At 32.8% G+C, this 19706-nt stretch overlaps 1 protein-coding gene across 2 annotated transcripts in view; it reads right to left on the bottom strand.

The window, feature by feature from the left end:
* Nucleotides 1-1402: 1402 nt before the first annotated feature.
* pkaap (A-kinase anchoring protein pkaap) overlaps nucleotides 1403-19706 on the bottom strand; it is a 77158-nt gene continuing 58854 nt past the window's right edge. For both annotated transcript variants that reach the window (XM_069833162.1, XM_069833163.1), the window contains exon 11: nucleotides 1403-19300. In XM_069833162.1, coding sequence (XP_069689263.1) covers nucleotides 19208-19300 — 93 coding nt within the window. In that variant the 3' untranslated portion in view covers nucleotides 1403-19207. The remainder of the gene's footprint in view (nucleotides 19301-19706) is intronic.

The following is a 19706-nucleotide window of genomic DNA, read 5'->3' as shown; positions in this document are numbered from 1 at the left end:
ATGGGAGGAGTGCTAGTAGGAGGAAGAAGAATAAAGTTCATAAGATTTGCCGATGATATGCCGTTGTTAGCAGAAGAAGAGATGATACTAAGGGATATGCTACTGGAGCTAAATGGCAGCTGTGAGCAGTATGGGATAAAGATAAATGCAAATAAGGAATAAGAATAAAGAAAGTAAACTTGCGAATTCAAAATGAGGCAGTAGAGCAAGTGAACACCTACAAATACTTGGGATGTACTATAAGCAGTAACATGAGCTGCTGCCGGGAAGGCAAAAGGAGGATAGCAATACCCAAGAAGCTTTTAATAGAAAAAGGAGAATCTTCTGTGGACCTCTGGAAAAAGAACTAAGGAAGAGCCTGGTGAAGTGCTTTGTATGGAATGTGGCATTATATGAGGCAGAAACATGGACATTATGACGAAGCGAATAGAAGCATTTGAAATGTGGATATGGAGAAGACTGGAACGTGTGAAGTGGACAGACAGAATAAGAAATGAAGCTGTGTTGGAAAGAGTGGGTAAAGAAGGAAAAGGAATTTGTTGGGTCATTGGCTGAGAAGAAACTGCCTACTGAACGATGCACTGGTAGGAATGGTGAACGAGGAGAAGAGTTCGAGGCAGAAGAAGATATTAGATGATAGACGACATTCAGATATATGGATCATATGAGATGAAGAGGAAGGCAGAAGATAGGAGAAAGCTGGGTTTGCAGTGAAAGACCTGCCATTGGGAAGAACACTGAATGAATGAATGAATGAATGAATGAATGGGTATCGCAAAACGCATTGCTGAGGACATGATAAAAGCACTATATTTGGGCAGGAAAAGATGTATAACGTTTATCTGAATTATTCGCACATACTATTGTCTTACATACACGTCGAGTGTGATACCAATTAGCGCTCCAGCACATTAACACTCAATATATTAGTGGTTAGGTCAGCATTTCCCAGCATGCTGGATTGGAAGGGCCACATTTTCTTGACTTAATGCCATTGGATGTTTTTCTTCGCGGTTGGATGAAGAAAATGGTGTAGTCTACACACAAAAATTAAAAAATTCTTCTTCCGCAATTCTTAAAATTTCTTTAATTATACAATTTTTAAGTTAGTCCATAGTGTGTATAATGTGACAAGAGGCGGTGTTTGGACAACGTTTTCACAGGCTATCCTCGGTTTCTCTGCGAGAATTACACCATTTCTCCTGTATTAACAATAATAGCAATAATAATAATAATAATAATAATAATAATAATCATCATCATCATCATCATCATCAGAAGAAGAAGAAGAAGAAGAAGAAGAAGAAGAAGAAGAAGAAGAAGAAGAAGAAGAAGATTAAGAAAATTAAAGTACTCCTCATGAAGGGAGGAAAACAATTGAGTAAATAATTACTTTACAATACATGTTAAAAAATGTTTATTATTTACTAATTCTATTCAACACTAGTATTAACTGTTACCTTTATTTAACTGTACAAGTATGAATTTTTCAAACTAAAGCACCACCTTTTATGAAAGGTACTCAAAATATTTATATTTACTACAATGAGCATACACAGTAACATGTTAGACATACATAATATATAAGGAAAATGGAGCAGATCGGAGGCAAAGTTAGAAGTCAGATCTTCGCCTCCACCTATAGACTGAGTTATATCTAATGAGTATATAAATACACATTTGTTCTGTACAATTCGTTGAACCAGCCAACAAACTTCACGCTTGTGCTTACATAACCTCTCACTGAAATTAACTTTATATTTCTCCCCTCCACTATCTGTGTACTCTGATTTGCAGTTTACTGTATGTCCTGGAAATAAATTTAGAAAGTGAATGACTAGATTGTTCCATTGGAACTGTAATACATTAAGGGATGAAAACAGAGGTGATCACAGATCATGGAGAGAAAATCCAATTACATAGATCATATTATAAACAACTTATCTAATACATTCCTTCCAATTTCGACTTTTTCAGTAAGTCTATGCCTAGTCCATCTCCAATTATACGCGAAAAGTTTCTTGAAATATAAGAGTATTATAACAATTTATTGCCTAGCAGCCTTATATTAAATTAAAAACAAGATGACACTTGAATGGCCAAAAGTGTACCTATTTTCCAAAATACTACGATATAAACTCTTGATATCCGAAACCTACTTAAAAAGGTTGTGTCCATCTGTTTGTGAGTTAATTAGGGACCCTTACAGTGGACGGATTCATGGATTCATTAAGACTTTCTTTTCGGACCATTTCAGTTGAAAACATAAGTTGAAACTGTAATAAGAAATGTTGCTGATATGAAACAGAGGTTTAAAGGAATCTTACTGGTATTATTAAGGTTTATGTCCCCTTGCAGTGGCTGATGGTCAGATCTTCAGTCTGTCATGCAGGTGGTCTGGGTTCGATTCCCGTAATCCATAGTGACAGTTGTAGTGAACAAGGTCGCAGATGGGGTTTTTCTCGGGGTTCTCTAATTTCTTCATATTAGGCATGTACATCATTCTGTCAACATCTCTCCATTCCATCATCATTCCATAGCATTCCCTGAATGCTGGCTGATGCTGCATGTGGGGTTGTCTGCTAGGAACCTGGGTATGAGGGGGTTTGCCTGGGGCTGCCTGCTCGAAACGTGGATATGCTGCGAACCTTAGTGTAGTCAGCTGGTGTGAGTTACGAATGTGCTTAGCTTGATGGTCAGTGCAATAGATCTAATAAGGTAGCAGTGCCTCCTCCCTTAAATTCAATTCAAGGTTTTTAGTATCTAGCCCATACTATTTAGAATAAGAATATTTTGTAAAGAAGTTTGGATTTATGCCCTAGCATACACTGCAGTCGAATTATTTTTAGTACAAAATATAACCAAAATGCATAAACAAATGTACATATAATCACTGCCTTCTCAATGTTTATTTTACATGTACACATACTAATGTTTGCTCTTATAGATCAAACTGAAAAATTCTACAGTGTTTATAATTATGTTTCTCTATAATTATGTTGATTAATTTGTCTATGAAGTCATCTACTTCAGTCATGTCTCAGTACTGGTATATAAAATTTCGTCTTTAAGTATTTATTGCGAGATTGGTGCACATAAATCTCTTAAATATGTGCGGTTTGTGGTATTTTTAACATAGAGTTTTCTCAAATATCATCTTGTTTTTTTTTATCAATCATAACTTTTACAAGCAGTGTGAAATTGTATGAAATTTGTTAAAATATATATCTATTTTTTTGCAATTATGGGTATTCAGATATGTTATGCATTATTAACTTGCTTTTTCATCTTATTCCGTTATTAAATTATACTTACAGTCTATATGCCATTTACATAAACAATTATATCCTCTTAGCTTCATTGACAACGTTCATGGATTGTGCATTATAAAAATGTTCAATTATGAATTTCTGCGGAAAATAAATTATAAATTTCAACAGTTATTAAATGTAAGTTTAAATGGTATTATAATATCGATCTCGTTAATACATTTAAATTGGTCCACTTTTAGCACATTTCATGTACAAAATTCATAACCAAATTTAAAGCAAGTCAATTTACATTCTGACATAGAAATTAGAAAAGCAGAGTTATTTTATAAATGGGTACCTAGTATCTTTTCAGTATATTGTACTTATGTCAATTAGTTATCTGCCATTTTGAATATTTTAGGATTTAGTAATACAATGAATAAAATTTAACGACACATAAGACAATATTTAATTTATTTTATCCTTACAAAAGGGTTTAATATTCAAAATATACGCATATCTATGAAAAGAATATGGTATACTGTAAAAAAAAGGTATCCCCGTAACATGCCATGAAGGCACATGGGGGGCATGGAGGTAGAGCCCTGTGCTTTCCATGACCTCGGCACTAGAATGAGGTGGTGTGGTCGGCACCACGCTCTGACCGCTTTTTACCCCTGGGAAAGACCCGGTACTCAATTTTTATAGGAGGCTGAGTGAATCTTGGGGCCGTTCTGAAAGTTTGGCAACGAGAAAAAATCCTGTCACCACTTGGGATTATGGTATACTGTACATTAAAAAAAAAAAAAAAAAAAAAAAAAGATTATTGACGATACTATGCATGACAATGTAAACATGGCATATTAAGAAAGTGTAAAATAGAAAATTACTAAAATTAATCTTAAATCAATCAACTCAATTTCTTGTGCCAGGTAAATAAAACGTTATGGGCTGTGAAATTTGTGAAAGAAGAGTAATTTTAAATGTCTTAATTTAGAAATGGTGTATAATTTTTCTGAACACATACATATTACGTAAAAACATGTAGAATTTATTTTTCATTACTTTAAATCATCCAAATTAAACTTAGAAAGACACCAGAACAGCAATGGATCCTGCAGTGTAAAATTACATATATTACATTACGAGTCAATATACTTGCTATAGAAAATTATGTACTGTATATTAAATATGATGATTAGTCACGACAGTTTTTAGAAAATCGATTTTAAATGATTAAGAATGGTTATCATAAAGCTACAAACGAATATGTATAAATAACACTTAATTTCAATGTACTTTGTATCCAATAATATTTTACATTCTTTAATTTTTGAAAGGGAGAAGTGATAAGTGTTAATATTTTTCTGCATTACTTGAAATTTTATAATCGGAACTTCTGTTTTGGTTTTAACATTGAGTACTGTACAAAATAACTTCATCAGAAATGCTCCTTAATTACATATATATATATATATATATATATATATATATATATATATATATATATATATATAAGTGGTGAAGATGACAGATGGATTTAAAATGTCATAGATTTTATGAATGAACAGTGCCACAGGTATCTTCAATGGCAATTTAATATAGCAACACAAGAATACCCCTAGGTAAACTGAAAATAGTAGAAAGGCACATGCGGTTTTGAAAAATCTTCTTACTTCTTTTTGAGTTTATTTATCATATTAAGTTGAGAACTTATACTAGACAATCAAAATGGCTAACTTAACGAACCAAGCTGCAGAAAAAGATTTCTGGTATTCACATAATAGAAAGTTGGGTGCTCTGGAGCCATTCTAAAGAGATTGTCTCTTAACATATTCCAGGATTCGTTAAAGTTTTCAAATTGACAGTCTGATGATTATATGTACAAATAGGGTTGCCAGATGTACGATTTTACCCGGAACAATACGGTTTTAGCTCTTTTTATTCTGCATACGGGCAAGTCTTGAATCATATGCTAAATGTTCCATTTTCAAATTCCAAATCCCACACGCAGTACCTACGTCACATTTACAGTGTGGTTGGTGACAGTATTATGTATGACAGTACCAATATAACTGGTGTATTTTATGGATTAAACTGGTGCACAAAACCGAAAAATATTGTATTTATTTTGTAATAAAGTTCTTCCTAAGCTTTTCCCCATTTACGACGATTATTTTCAGTAATGGCTACAAAATGGAAGAATGAAAAGAAGAGAATACTGAAAATGTTACAAAAAATGAACTTTTTGTATTAATTCAACAATGATGAAAATTATAGTAAATTTTACAAGAAGATTTTGTTATATAAATAAATAGGCTAGTTAAATACGGCATTTTCAAGTAGGAAATAAAGGTTAAATATAGGAATATATAAGATGAAAGTTCACAATATAATTATATGAATTAATAAATATTTACTACATATAATGCATAAATCATAATAAGATTAATTGTATTACTTAATATGTAATACATTGGTTGGGTAACTGACTGAGAAGAAACTGCATAGGTACTGAAGGATGCACTCGAAGGAATGGTGAAAGGGAGAAAAATTCGGAGCAGAAAAAACTATCATATGATAGACAACATTAATATATATGCATCATATGCGGAGACTAAGAGGAAGATAGAAACAGGAAAGATTGGAGAATGCTGGGTTTGCAGTGAAAGACCTGCATTTGGGCAGAAAACTATGAATTATCTTCTTAACTACTCTATGTTTTTCTAAGAATGTGGATGAAAAGTGTTCCTTATTTCTCGTCTCAAAATCTGGCAACTCTAGTACAAAACAAAGTTGTCAAAAATGCAAATTTTTTTAAGATAATATGCGAGACTTAATTAATTGGAATATTTTCTTATGTTATGTATGTATATGTGTATGAAATGTGCTAAAAGAGAATGACATAAAAACGAAGTTAAGGACATACTAGAATAATCCTCTAAAAAAGTCTACCCAGAAATTCGACTAAATTCTTCAGTGCAAATACCATAAGAACTGAATAGCCCATACAGATAGTGTGTCTTGTACAACAAATATATCACATACCTAAGAGTTTAAAATTATATTTATTAGCAAAAAAGTGTCAGAATTTAGAAAGGTGATTCAACAATGTAGGTTTTGTAAGAATATGTTTAATGCACCACAACTTAAATTTTTTAAAATCATTTTACGCTGATAAAGAAGATAATAATTGCATACAATGCACGGCAATAAATTTATTTAAAAAAATTGCATTTTTCCATGAAATAGTAAAATACTGAACTGCATTATAAATGTCAAAATATCGTTTGACATTTGTTGGTTCATTTCAGTCAATGAATTTGTTACTGGATTTCAGAGTATGAATATTCCACTTCTGAGGTAAGTAGGTGAACTTGTATGAACAGAATCTATTATGCTCAGTGAGAGGATAGATAATAATGACTACCAGATTTTAATTTTGTGTGGGTGAGAAATTATTGATACCTAATTTTTGCTTGGAGCACTTGATGAGTCATAAATTTGTAACGGGTGATTCCCAACTTCCTCTTTCGAAGGAAGCTATATTTAGGTATTTTTAGCCTCAAATCTTATGGCAGGTAATGTAACTACTGGACCATTAAGCACGTCTTAATTTACATAATTAACAATGCGGTATATTTAAGAAAGCCAGTCAGTTACATTCGAAATACTGTACTTTTTTTTATTAATGGAGGATATACTTGACTGTTCGTCATTCAACCAGATGAAGCCAGTTTTTTTTAGTGGGTTATTTTACGACACTGTATTAACATCTCAGGTTATTTAGCATCTGAATGAAATGGTGATAATACTGGTGAAATGAGTCCAAGGTCCAGCACCGATAGTTCCTCAGCATTTGCTCATATTGGGTTGATGGAAAATCTTTTATGATCAAAAGTTCAATAGCCAGCAGTTTCTTTCATATATCGCACCTCTGCTGTTATGAGTCGATGATTCTAATGTCAAGTATGCCTTTGCACTAGAGAGGGTTTAAAATTTAAATTTACGACTGCAGTCTTAATAAATTTTAATACTTTCATAATCATATGATTCTTTTTAAACATTTCACAACCTAAATAATTAAAAGAATTGACTCACTGAAGAACTGAATAATTGACACTAATTTTACTTCTGGCACAGTCTTTCCAGAGAAAGCTGTAACTTTGGTTTTATTTATTTTATAAATATCTCCAGATTTAATTACTTCGTTGTAAGTCGTCTTCTGTTTTCGTAATAAGGATTTAGTTATCAAAGAACACAAAATATAAATTTACGGAATTTGTTGTTGATCATTATTCCTCTCTGAGATTCTAATAGTCAATGCTCAATTAACTTATACGAATAATAAATGGAAGTGGCAAGAGGTTGCAGCCTTATCTTACAACTCTATTTATTTGTCTCCATTGAGAAATTTTGGTTCCAATTTTTACAGATGAATGGTTGATATTACCATAGATCTTGCTACACTGCAGAGATTATTTGTTCAGGAACATGATTTTCTTTTATGATATTAAATAATTTGTTGTGGTAGACCATAACAAATACTTTCCTGTAATCAACAAAGGTCAAATGTGTTGAAATAATTTCAAAATAAAATGTCCTCAAAATACAAACATCTTCAAACTAAATAATCTGAATGTTCATTTATGGTATCATTTGTAGATCCTATTTGCCTCGTGCTTATAATTTCGTCTTTTATCAATCTCGTTTGTGTCTTAGTTCAACTTCTGAAAATGTTAATGTCACAGCAACAATAAATGTGAAATATATACGAAGAAAGTGTTATTGTTTACTAATATCTCTAATATGGAGATGATGATTAGCAGAGTTAAACATTGACGTGCACAATAAATGACTAGTAAATTTTGCCTGAAATTATGTCATTCAGAGGCAAAGATTCTTTTTAGTCCATTTATTTTTCTTTCAAAGAAAGGTACACTACGGAATTTTATTATCCTTACAATCTAATTAGTGAAGAACTGTATTCAAAACATGGGGGGGGGGGGGGGGGGGAACGATAGTAGGAGAAAGAAGAAAGTGCACAAGATTTGTTGATGGGCCACCATGGTGATGTAGTGGCTAGAGTACTGAACTTATATTTCTGTGAACCCTTGATTTATAACTTTTGTTGTTGTGGTCCAAGTAACACAGGGGTTTTCTTTAGGGGCTCTGGTTCCCCTGGGGTATCAACAAATCTCCATCATCTCATTTCATTGCGGGTTTAACATAGACCAGCTACCTATGGCGCACCTTGGGCAATGATTCTGTCAGTAAATTGGTCTACACAACTGGCTTCACATGGTTGAATGACTAATAGTCAAGTACCCGACATTAATAATAAAAAAAAAAAGATTTGTGATATGGTGTTATTAGCAGAAGAGGAGCTGATACAAAGGACTATGTTATTGGAGCTAAATGACAGTTGTCAGCGCAGTATTAAATGAAGAGAAACGCAAACAATGTCAAAGATCACGGTTATCAAAAGAAAAATAAAGAAGGTAAACATGCGAATTCGAAATGAGGCACTGGAACAAATGGACAGCTTCAAATACTTAGAGAGTACTATAAGTAGTAACATGAGCTGCTGCCCAGAAAGTCAAGAGGAGGATAGCAATGGAAAAGGAAGCTTTTAATAGGAAAAGGAGCATCTTCTGCGGACCTTTGGAAAAAGAACTAAGGAAAGAGATAGTGAAACGTTTTGTGTGGAATATGATATTGTATGGAGCAGAAACATGGACATTATGACGAATAGAGAAACGACTAGAAGCATTTGAAATGTGGATATGGAGAAGAATGGAGCATGTGAAATGGTCTAACAAAATTAGAAATGAAGCTGTGTTAGAAAGAGTGGGTGAAGAAAGAATAATGCTGAAACTGACCAGGAAGCGAAAAATAAATTGGTTGAGTCACTGGCTGAGAAGAAACTGCCTACTGAAGGATGCACTGGAAGAAACGGGAGAAGAGTTTGGGGGCAGAAGAAGATATCAAATGATAGACAACATTAAGATACATGGATCGTATGTGGAAACTAATAGGAAGGCATAAAATAGGGAAGACTGGTAAATGCTGAGTTTACAGTGAAAGACCTGTCTTTGAGCAGAAAACTATGAATGAATGAAAAATGTAACTGAATTTGGCCGGGTTTAAACTGGAAAACCTCAGATCTAGTGGTATAAACATCAGAAAGAGAACATCAGTATTGTTTTTCAGTGCTTCCAAGTATAATTAATTAAAACTTCTAGATTCTACTAACATGGCAAAGTTAAATTTCGTTTCTTAAATAAGGGCATCTTTAATGTAAAATTTATTACTCATACATACAACAAGTATGTTTGAAGTAGTAGGTCATAATGAGACCAATAGAGTAGGTGACACTTCAAGTTGTAGCTACTTTGCCCTCAAGATGAAACCTGTATTTAGTTTAAAAAAATTGGAAATGTTAAGTTCCAGAACACTATTTCCACTTCCTGTACACGTTCACCATGAAAGCCTAAAAAGAAGAAAAAGGAGAAGAAAAGAATAGGATATATTTTTGTTCCATATTTTCAGTCTGGAATTAAATAAATCCTCCGATTACATTTCTATATTTTAATATAAATAAAAGCGTATGGGCTACTCAATTACAAAAATACTCATATCTTTATACAATACAATAAGTTTGTGACTACAGCCTGCAATGCAAATAAATAAGGTTCTTGATCTTGTAGTTAAAAATATTACTGATCTTGACTTCTATAATAATTAGGAGTACATAAACCTGCAGATCTTACAAATATAAAATTGACAATGAAATAACATGTAAAAAACAATATCCAATTATTAATAATATCTACATTTAACTATTGCACTGTAACAGGCTAAATATAAATAATAAAAGTTTAAACAAGTTCTTTGAGCCTTGTGCCTGCATTTTTACATGCTGCAATAAAAATGATGCTGGATATGGTAATTGCGTGTTTGAATTAACTACTGTAAGCAGAACATACTTGCAAGCTGAAACAAAATTCTTGACACAATTATTCAATCTTCCTATGTAGTTTATAAAAGAACTGTCTCTTTGTGTCCACCATTTCCATCATATACCTAGATAGAAGAAGTAACAATTAATTTCTTCTTGGAGATGAAAACTACACTAGCAAACCAGATAGCTATGAATCGTAGTTTTGCATCGTATATAAAAATGACACAGAAAAATAAAGTAATAATTTTATTTTCGAAGGGACATATGAGTTTCTTTGAGAAGAGATATAACTTCGATTTATGGCATTGTTGATATATAAATAAGAAAGCATATTTTGATTGTATATAATTACTGCATATTATTATATATAATTTAATGAAAAAGAAATTAACTCGTTAATATTATAATTAATTTCAGTTAAATTTTCAGGAAAGAAAAAACAGCAGTCCAATAATAAGACCAACTGTTACTAGGGTTGCCAACTTTTTTTAAGAAAATACGGGAGACTAAGGAATAGGCAGAATTTCACACAGAAAATTAACAAATTATTTAGTTCAATTATAAAAAAAAAAACAACAAAAACAAAAATGTTATTCTACACTATGACAGTTAAGCTTAAATTAAGAGTATTTCGAGACAGGTTTTGCCTTGCATAATGGTTTTTAATATTTGTTTTTCTTTTTACAAAAAAAAAATCTCTGTAATTTAAGTGATTGCGATTTGCAGTTGATTAGATGTGTCATGTTTCTGTTTCAAACATCTATCCACTTATCGTTCATGAGAAAAACACCATCTCTCTCTCTCTCTCTCTCTCTCTCTCTCTCTCTCTCTCTCTCTCTCTGTGTCAAGATTACTACCTGATAAGCTTAGAACAAAATTCACCAGTTTTTTTTTTTAATTTATAATACAGTATTAACATTTTTTATTTTAACCTGGTCAGTATTGAAACCTATTTCTGCCAAGCTTTTACCTTCTATAGAGACTGCTCATTTTAATGCATCTCTGGAACAACAAAATTCATCATGTAAATCATCTTCATTCACAGCAAAATTAAATGTTTGAAATAAAACTTCTACATTAAGAAAAAATAAGGGAGGAAAATACAAGAAGAGAAGAAAAATACGGGAGCTGGAATACAATTGAAAATTACTGCCAAATCTGGGAGATCCCGGGAAATATGGGAGGGTTGGCAATCCTACTGTTAATGTTAATGAAACCTGGAGGAACATTTTTACATAAAAACAGAGATGGGATTTAAAGTTTTAACAGTTATAAATGATGTTTCTGTTTTTATTATAATCATTCCAAGACAGTGGTTAGATTTTGATTTAATATTATGAAACTATCACAAAGTTAACACCATTTTCTACCTTAATTTTTTTTTTTTTAATTGATTCTAGAAAGGTTTCCTATGACTTTGGTATTAACTTTTCAGCATTTTCATAACAATAATGTCATATGTGGGTATCAGATATATTACAAAAGACCATAATTATTAGTACTCGGTTTATTTACCCTCCTTTCAGTACAGACGTATGATACTCATCAAGATGTGATAAGAGAAAATAAATGAACAAATAATAATTGAAGTACTACTTCACAATATTTACATAAGAAATAATTCTTGCAATATGAAATTATAACTGATTCCAGGATCGATACACTTTCATAAAAAATAATAAATGGTTACAATAAAAAATTATTTTATGCAATACGAAATTATAATTTGTTTTTCTTATAAGAACTGCGTAACATCACCACATCTCAATCCACATCTTCTTGACGATATAATTAGTGTGGCACAAGGCCAGTCATTTGAGACAATCATGATAAATATAAAAAAAGAAAGGTGTACACATTGTTTAAAAATATTGAATTCCATTTCTCTTAACAGGAAGTGAGAGCAGAACCATTATTCTTCATGTGTTCATGTAACTGAAAAATCTGAGTTAAAATTGTTCCATCAATAAAAATCTAGACTGTGACGTGAAAAACTGAGCCTGGGCCCATCTCTCACATTCTTTGCTTATTTTCTTCCAAAAATCTTGCCCTATCCTAGACAATGGCGTATATTAATTTTCAATGATAACTTGTTACCTGAGAAACAGCATTTTTGCCAGCTTAAATTACTGTTGTAATACGAAACATGTACCGTACTTAGTAACAGGAGATACTTTCTCATACAACAGAAATGAGTCAATGATCGATAAATGTTGGGATGTTGACAGAGGAAATGAAAGTATCCCAAGAAACCTGCACGAATAAAGTCTTTATCCAACAAAAATTCGACTTGAATTCACTTGTATTTGAATCTGGGTCTTCAGCGTGGAAAATCAATGGATAAGACTGTTTGTAAGGTGTATTTCACCCAACGAATCCCACAGGTCTGTCACTTTCTGCATGGTTATGTGGTCATATTGAATTATGACGTAACTGAAGAATAATGGAAAGTGAGAAACCCTAGAAAACCTGTCCTCATCCTTTTGTTACTTCTTATCGATATACCAGCCATTTGGATGATAGTCTGCGGATATACCTATATAGATTACTTCTAGACTGACAGAAAGATAATATTTTACAAAACAATTAGTATCTCAAAGAAAAATGTGACCTTTAGAATAAATGCCTTCCGAAACATTCTATTAAGTATAGACTCCACAGCTGAAATAATTCTAGTAATAGCATAAAAAAAATGATGATGGTATTCATTCATTCATTCATAGTGTTCTGCCCAAGGGCAGGTCTTTCACTGCAAACCCAGCATTCTCCAGTCTTTCCTATTTTCTGCCTTAATCTTTGTCTCCTAATATGACCCATATATCTTAATGTTGTCTATCATCTGATATCTTCTTCTGCCCCAAACTCTTCTCCCGCTCACCATTCCTTTCAGTGCATCCTTCAGAGGGTATTTCTTCTCAATCAGTAACCCAGCCAATCAGCCAATTTCTTTTCCTCTTTCTGATCAGTTCCCTTTTTTTTTATGATGCTGTATCAACATCTTAGGTTATTTAGCATCTGATGAAGGTGATAATGCCAGTGAAATGAGTCTGGGGTCCAGCACCGATATTTGCTCATATTGGGTTGAGGGAAAACCCTGGAAATTCCTCAATCAGGTAACTTGCCCCGACAGGGATTCGAACCCGGGCCACCTGGTTTCACAGCCAGACGTGCTAACTGTTACTCCACAGGTGTGGACGATCAGTTTCAGTATCATTCTTTCTTCATCCACTCTCTCCAACAAAGTTTCGTTTCTTATTCTGTGTATATGATGGTATTATGATTGTGATTATGACATGTCTCATACCAAGAAAAGAGATCGAAATGGAATATTAAATCAGAGCAGAAAAATATAGTAAATAAGTGTCTTGAATAAATACAGAGTATACTTGGAAACAATATTCAGCAAGGTCAAGAAAGAAAACAGTAGACATGACTGTTCAGCAGAATATCTCCACAGCATTAAAGATTCACCACACTCCACCAACTGCAATAATTCTGGTATCAGATTGACAAGGGATAGTCTCGTAAAATGCCGTCACCAAATCAGAATGAAGAACAGTGACCACATTCCAAAGATCTACTAGGATGCAAGACAAATATAATTAACATCTAATGTCAATACCATTCGGAGTTGGAGGAAGAAAAGATATGTACTGTGTATTCTAAGTACTGGTAAATTAAAATTAATATGGAAGAGTAAGACAGATTCTTTCCTCCAAGTAATAAACAATGACTTTTTTAGCTTGTATTATATTAACGATGATCACAAGCTTTCCTATTCTAAACTTCACTTTTAGAGATCAGGGAGGCTAGGCGAATTCTGAGTAGAGCAGAATAATGTTAAATGTAATTTTATTTCGGAGATATAAATAAATCAGTGTGTAGAAAACGTTAGTAAAAATTTTAACATATGAATAGCAATGACACTTCGTTTTGAAAGCAATGAATAGACTGATGAAAGATGAATATGTTAAATGAAGTGCAGAAGTGAGAAGGCTTGTATGAATCCTTCCCCCCCTCCCCCTTCTTATGCTCAAGCTCTGCTACTGACTAAATTACACAACTGTGCTAAAAAGCTTTGTTTCTCTGCCTATAAGGTGTTCTACATACACCTTCTTTCTCCCCTTTTCTTTTACTTTTTTTTTTTTTTTTTCTCTCCCTTTTTTTAATTCTTATTTTCTTCCTTTTCTTTTTGTTCCTCTTCTTATTCCTTTAGCTTTCGTAAAAGTTTTACCACCAGTCCTTTTCATCAGTATGTGTGTTTAGTCAGCAGTCTGTAGACTGGTTGGAACCTCATAAGTGACACCAATAAGACATCACTCATGAGACAACTAAGCCAGGAGGTAATGGGATAGGATGTCCCTTTCCATTGCATACATCGCTAACTAGTAATATAGTTCACTAATCAGACTTGAGACGTATGCAACAATTGTTTTTCCTCTGCTAAGAAAATGTTTATTACTTAACAAAGATAAAAATCGAATTATTTACTACCATTGGACATTCAGTTTATCTGTAAAATGTGTCACTGCTAGAAAAACTATATACACAATGGATATTTTTGTATACTGGTATGTACAATTTAAAATAAAGGAAGACAAAAGGAATTGGGAAAAGGAGAGACAGGGAAAGAGAGAGAAATGCACTAAGTTCGTTATTAAATACGTAATAAGAAATAAATCCATTTAAATCCCATCTATATAACAAAATCAAAGCAAATTGTATTAACTAAATGACTAGGAACTATGTTTGTCAAATGAAAATCAAGCTGTGAAAGCTGTTCAGATTCATTAATGTTTGATACTTCACTTTCCTACTATAAGAATTAGGAGCTAAACTGGAGAATTAGCTACGGTAGCTTTCAACCATGCCGTTACGGTTACGACCAAATAGAACTAAATACACAATGTCGCCAACATAAGGACATGACGTTGGCCTGTGGTGTCATTAGGAGAAGAAATTTTTTTTCCTTCTCTCTACCTCCTTTGTTCTGAACATTACTGACAGACAGCACAACTGTTAGCAACAAGGTTAGTAGGGTTTGATGAGCCGATACACATATATATATATATATATATATATATATATATATATATATATATTAGTCTAAATTAGACACACAGTCATAAGGCTTATTAATATTTTGAAATATACTCTCGTTAGGATTATGTTGTTCTTTAAAAGTTAAATAAATTCTTATTAGAATTATGTTGTTCGTTATCAATATTTTCAAATATATTGACGTTAGCATTAGATATTATTTTTCTTATTTTCTTCTTTCTCCGGTTACACATCTTGCATATAAGAAGGTTAGGTCTGGTTAGTTTAGGTTTTTATGAACAAAGTCCATGAATGCACAGTCATCTCACAACCAAATTGTTCCTGCCGCAAGCCGCACTTGACAAAACTTGTTAATTTAAACATAAGATTTCATTTCATTCTCCATGTACTAATTTAAATTATATCATATTGTACTTAATAAATACTTTGTGAATTTAAACACAAACTGTTTCATTTACATATTATTCGTATATAATACAAAAATGTTATATGACGAGGTATTTTCTCTAGATAAAAAATAAAATGGCAACACAGTCATAATTACGTAGGTAAGGCTTTGGCGAACATTAATCGCAAATTTACTTTCATTTAAATGATATTCCTGAACCACACCTTTTTTTCCTCTTTATTTCATTATGATAACCTACTATAAGATCTTATTACATTTACATTTTCTTTCAGTGTATTCAAAACACCGCACTTATACTCTGTAAACCTTGGACTTGACTAGTGGAGTCAGTTATTTAAGAATATAGTTGCGAATTTTACTATAACCATTTCGATTGTTTTTTATTTCACACGGTTCGGTACGGCCCGGTGACTAGTGGCCAGCGCAGTCGGTGTCACTCTACTGTGCACATTATCCAGTTGTTCCGAATTATGATTTAAAAGTTACCAGTAAATAATATGCAAAAGTACTTTCAAAGCCTCTTGATATGGACTCTTGCTGAAAATAACTTCTAATATACCAAATCCATAGGACTGAAAACATAATGCAATTAAAATAATAGTAACAAAATGAAGTCTGATTCTTGCTTTCAATACTTCAATAGTTAACCCTACATTTCAGTATTTTTCTTTTATTTACATTAATGACAAAAGAAAGAATACATAAATCTGAAACATTGACATATATGAGGATTGGTACGAAAGCAATGCCACCTATTTTTTTTTTTTTTCCCCAATTTGGCAGTGCATAATATTGTGAGTTTGAGTGCGCGATTATTAGATGTCTTTAGTTTCACCCTAAGGAATGGCAATGTGATATGCCACATGAGTGCGATGCATGAGCAGTTCAAAATTATGAATGTTTCAGATACTCTTACAAAACAGGGGGCCTTGATGGAATTTCTTACCTTGGAAGAAATCTGTCCAATTAAGATCCATTCTAGACTAAAAAATGTGTAAAGTGACAATACCATTGATATTAGTACAGTTAGATGTTGAACGTGATACTACAAGAACAGAGAAACAAGCATCACTAACAAGCCTCAGAACAGCTGACCAGAAACGGCAGTGACAGAAGACAAGAGTCGAATCGATGTGCTCATGTGCTTGAAGCACCACGATTAACTGAAGTGATATGTGGAAACAGCAACAAATTTGAAGCTTGCATTTTTTGGGTTCAACCCAATGGAAACATGAATGACATCCCGCTTCTCCACAACAATGCAAGACTTCATACCAGTTTGCACGCAAGGAAAGCAATTGCAAAACTGGGAGGGACTGTTCTTCCTCATTCTCCTTACAGCCCAGATCTGGGACCTTCTGATTATTGCCATTTTACAGATGATGATGAGCTGACACAAAATGACCTCTGGAACAGAGCAAGAAATTTTACAGGGTTGAAATACAGCATCTCATTCACAAATGGGGCAAGTGCAAAGAAAATTATGGTAATTTGTAGAAAAAAATAACAGAATGTTTATGAAAGATTCAAGGATACTACATGTAAATAGCACAATTTCAGTACGTAATTATGGTCTTTGAGAAAAGAAATAGGAGATAGGACTTTTGTACCAAGCTACATAATATATTATATTATAATGTGTAACAAAAAACTACAAGTTTCAATGTTATTCTTTGAATTTACAATTAATTTAGTCAATTTAAACCTGTTTTAGACGTATCATCATCGAACTTTGGAAGTAAAACCTGGAAAAAAAATCCTTTGATAATGTATTAAATGAAAATTAAATAATGCTCAAGTAAGATTACCTAATATTTTAAATAGAGAGTACAGAATAAACATTTTATTTTCAGATCATTTGTTTAACATGGGATGCATGGTAATATCGTGGTTAAGACATTGCACTGTAACCTAAAAGCTTAGATTCCTGAGAGGATCATGAATTTTCTTCACTGACCTAGTCCTTCTGGCTGCACTATGGTCCAGAGATTCACTCAACCTCCAACAGAAATGTATACTACTCCTACTATTAGGTCCTTTTGTTCCTTGGGTCAGAACAAAGCCTTCAACAAAGCATAGTCAGCGGACTCTGTTTCAGGCCATTGCCTTCACCTATCCTCATGACTTTCCTGCTTTCCCTGTCTCCTCCTCTACCATCCTCTTCTATGCCAATCTCGGTCTGCCTCTATTCTAGAAGTAGGCTATTTTCTTAAAACTTCTAGTGCTAATAATGCCGAATGTCTACAAAGGTGGGAACCTTAAACTCATACTAACCTGTGGACCTTCCTGGCTTGTAATAGGAATAATTTTACCTTTATTTTGTTTAGTATAGTCTTACGAAAAGAGAGAACAAAGACGATTAAGCTTAAGGAAGTAACTTGATTTAAATTGTTCTTACAGATTTTTTTGCCGGTTTTTTTAAGTTACATGGAAATTATATTTAAGAAAGTGGTAATCTTGCACCTAGTGAATCTCATATCAGATCACGTCAGATCTGTATTAAGTCTATTACATTTACATAACAATACAAAAGTATTTGAATTACTTTTTCAGAACATCTGTTATAATGTATATACAATTAAAATTTTTAATACTTCATTAAAATTTATACATTAAATCCAGACACAAGCTGTTAGAACCCGTAAAAACTTTTTACGCTATTGTCTTCCTTCAGTATGAATAGAAATTCCAGTTAACATATTCATATCAAAGTTCAGGATATAATTGAAACGACTGTAAGTGGATAGTTTGTTGGACAGAGGATTTCTACACTACAAAACACCATCTTGTTTCTTTTGTTAGTAACAAGCTGCTTGTTCTCCCCTATATTATGTAACCGATAATAAAATAGCTGTAAACTAAAGATCACTGTAACAAATTCTTGAATTTAATAACGTGAATGCAACATCCAACATTTATCACTGTGTTACAAGTAGAATAACATTCTTATACCATGGTAGCTAGACACTAAAATGTAATATTTTGTCACGTGGCATACACTGAAACATCAAATTTATCTTACATGTATAGACAATTTACTCAGACCTCTTTAACAGTATAAGTATATGGGTACTGACTTGACCATGTATTTTGATGCCTAGCAAATAATTTCTCAGACGTAGAACCTATATATGAGGCATACTTTTAACATAGCACCATCTATTAAAGTTTAAAGCATGCAAGCATTCAATTAAACCATGTTATATTATTTATGATATAGACAGCAGTTATTTGAATTTTGAAACTTTAGTTTACACCTATTTTACTAACACCACATTTGACAGCCGTAAACTTGAACAACTATAAGAATAGAAGAAACTTTCCTGTGTTATAATCTGAAAATAGTATGATAATGTTCTAAAATCAATTAATAATGGGGAGAATAAAGTGAACCTTTTTAAAACGTGCTATATACATCCTGAACCCTGTTAACCCTTTCATTGCTATCCCATATATTCCTGCCCTGTAATCTACAGCAATTCTTGTAACTTCACTACATTAAATATACAGAATAACTTAAGATCAAGATTGCACTTGTTCGTTGCCACCCAGTGTCAGGCTGGTGATGTCTTTGACGATCATCTCCGCTATTTGCCATGCCATTTCTTCTTTCGCCTGTAATAGGACATAAGCATTCTATTTGACACAATTTACACAGGATCATGATATTTACTTACTTCAAAGATAAATAATTTATACAACTTTTAACACTGTATCACTTCGGAATATGTATTATATGACTTTCTCGTGTTAAATTCTATCATACCTGATTTACATGTTTCGACCTGTTATTGGTCTTCTTCAGAACTGGTCGTTGCTGGTCTTGGTGCCTCTTGTTTTGTTTCCTTTGGGGGTGTGTTTGTGTAGTGTAATGTGGAGTCAAAGAGTGTGTGTGTTCTGAAATTGAATTGTGTGTTGAGAATTTCTTTAGGGTGTGTTTTTGTGTATCTGTATATTTCATATTGTTCTAGTGTGTTTAGTTTCTGGCTTTTTGGTTGGATGTGTAGAATTTCCATGTCTG

This window comes from Periplaneta americana, chromosome 8 (assembly GCF_040183065.1).
Source record: "Periplaneta americana isolate PAMFEO1 chromosome 8, P.americana_PAMFEO1_priV1, whole genome shotgun sequence".
Lineage (NCBI taxonomy): Eukaryota > Metazoa > Arthropoda > Insecta > Blattodea > Blattidae > Periplaneta > Periplaneta americana.
The sequence above is the reverse complement of the archived record's forward strand: the minus strand, read 5'-3'. Positions and strand labels throughout refer to the sequence as shown.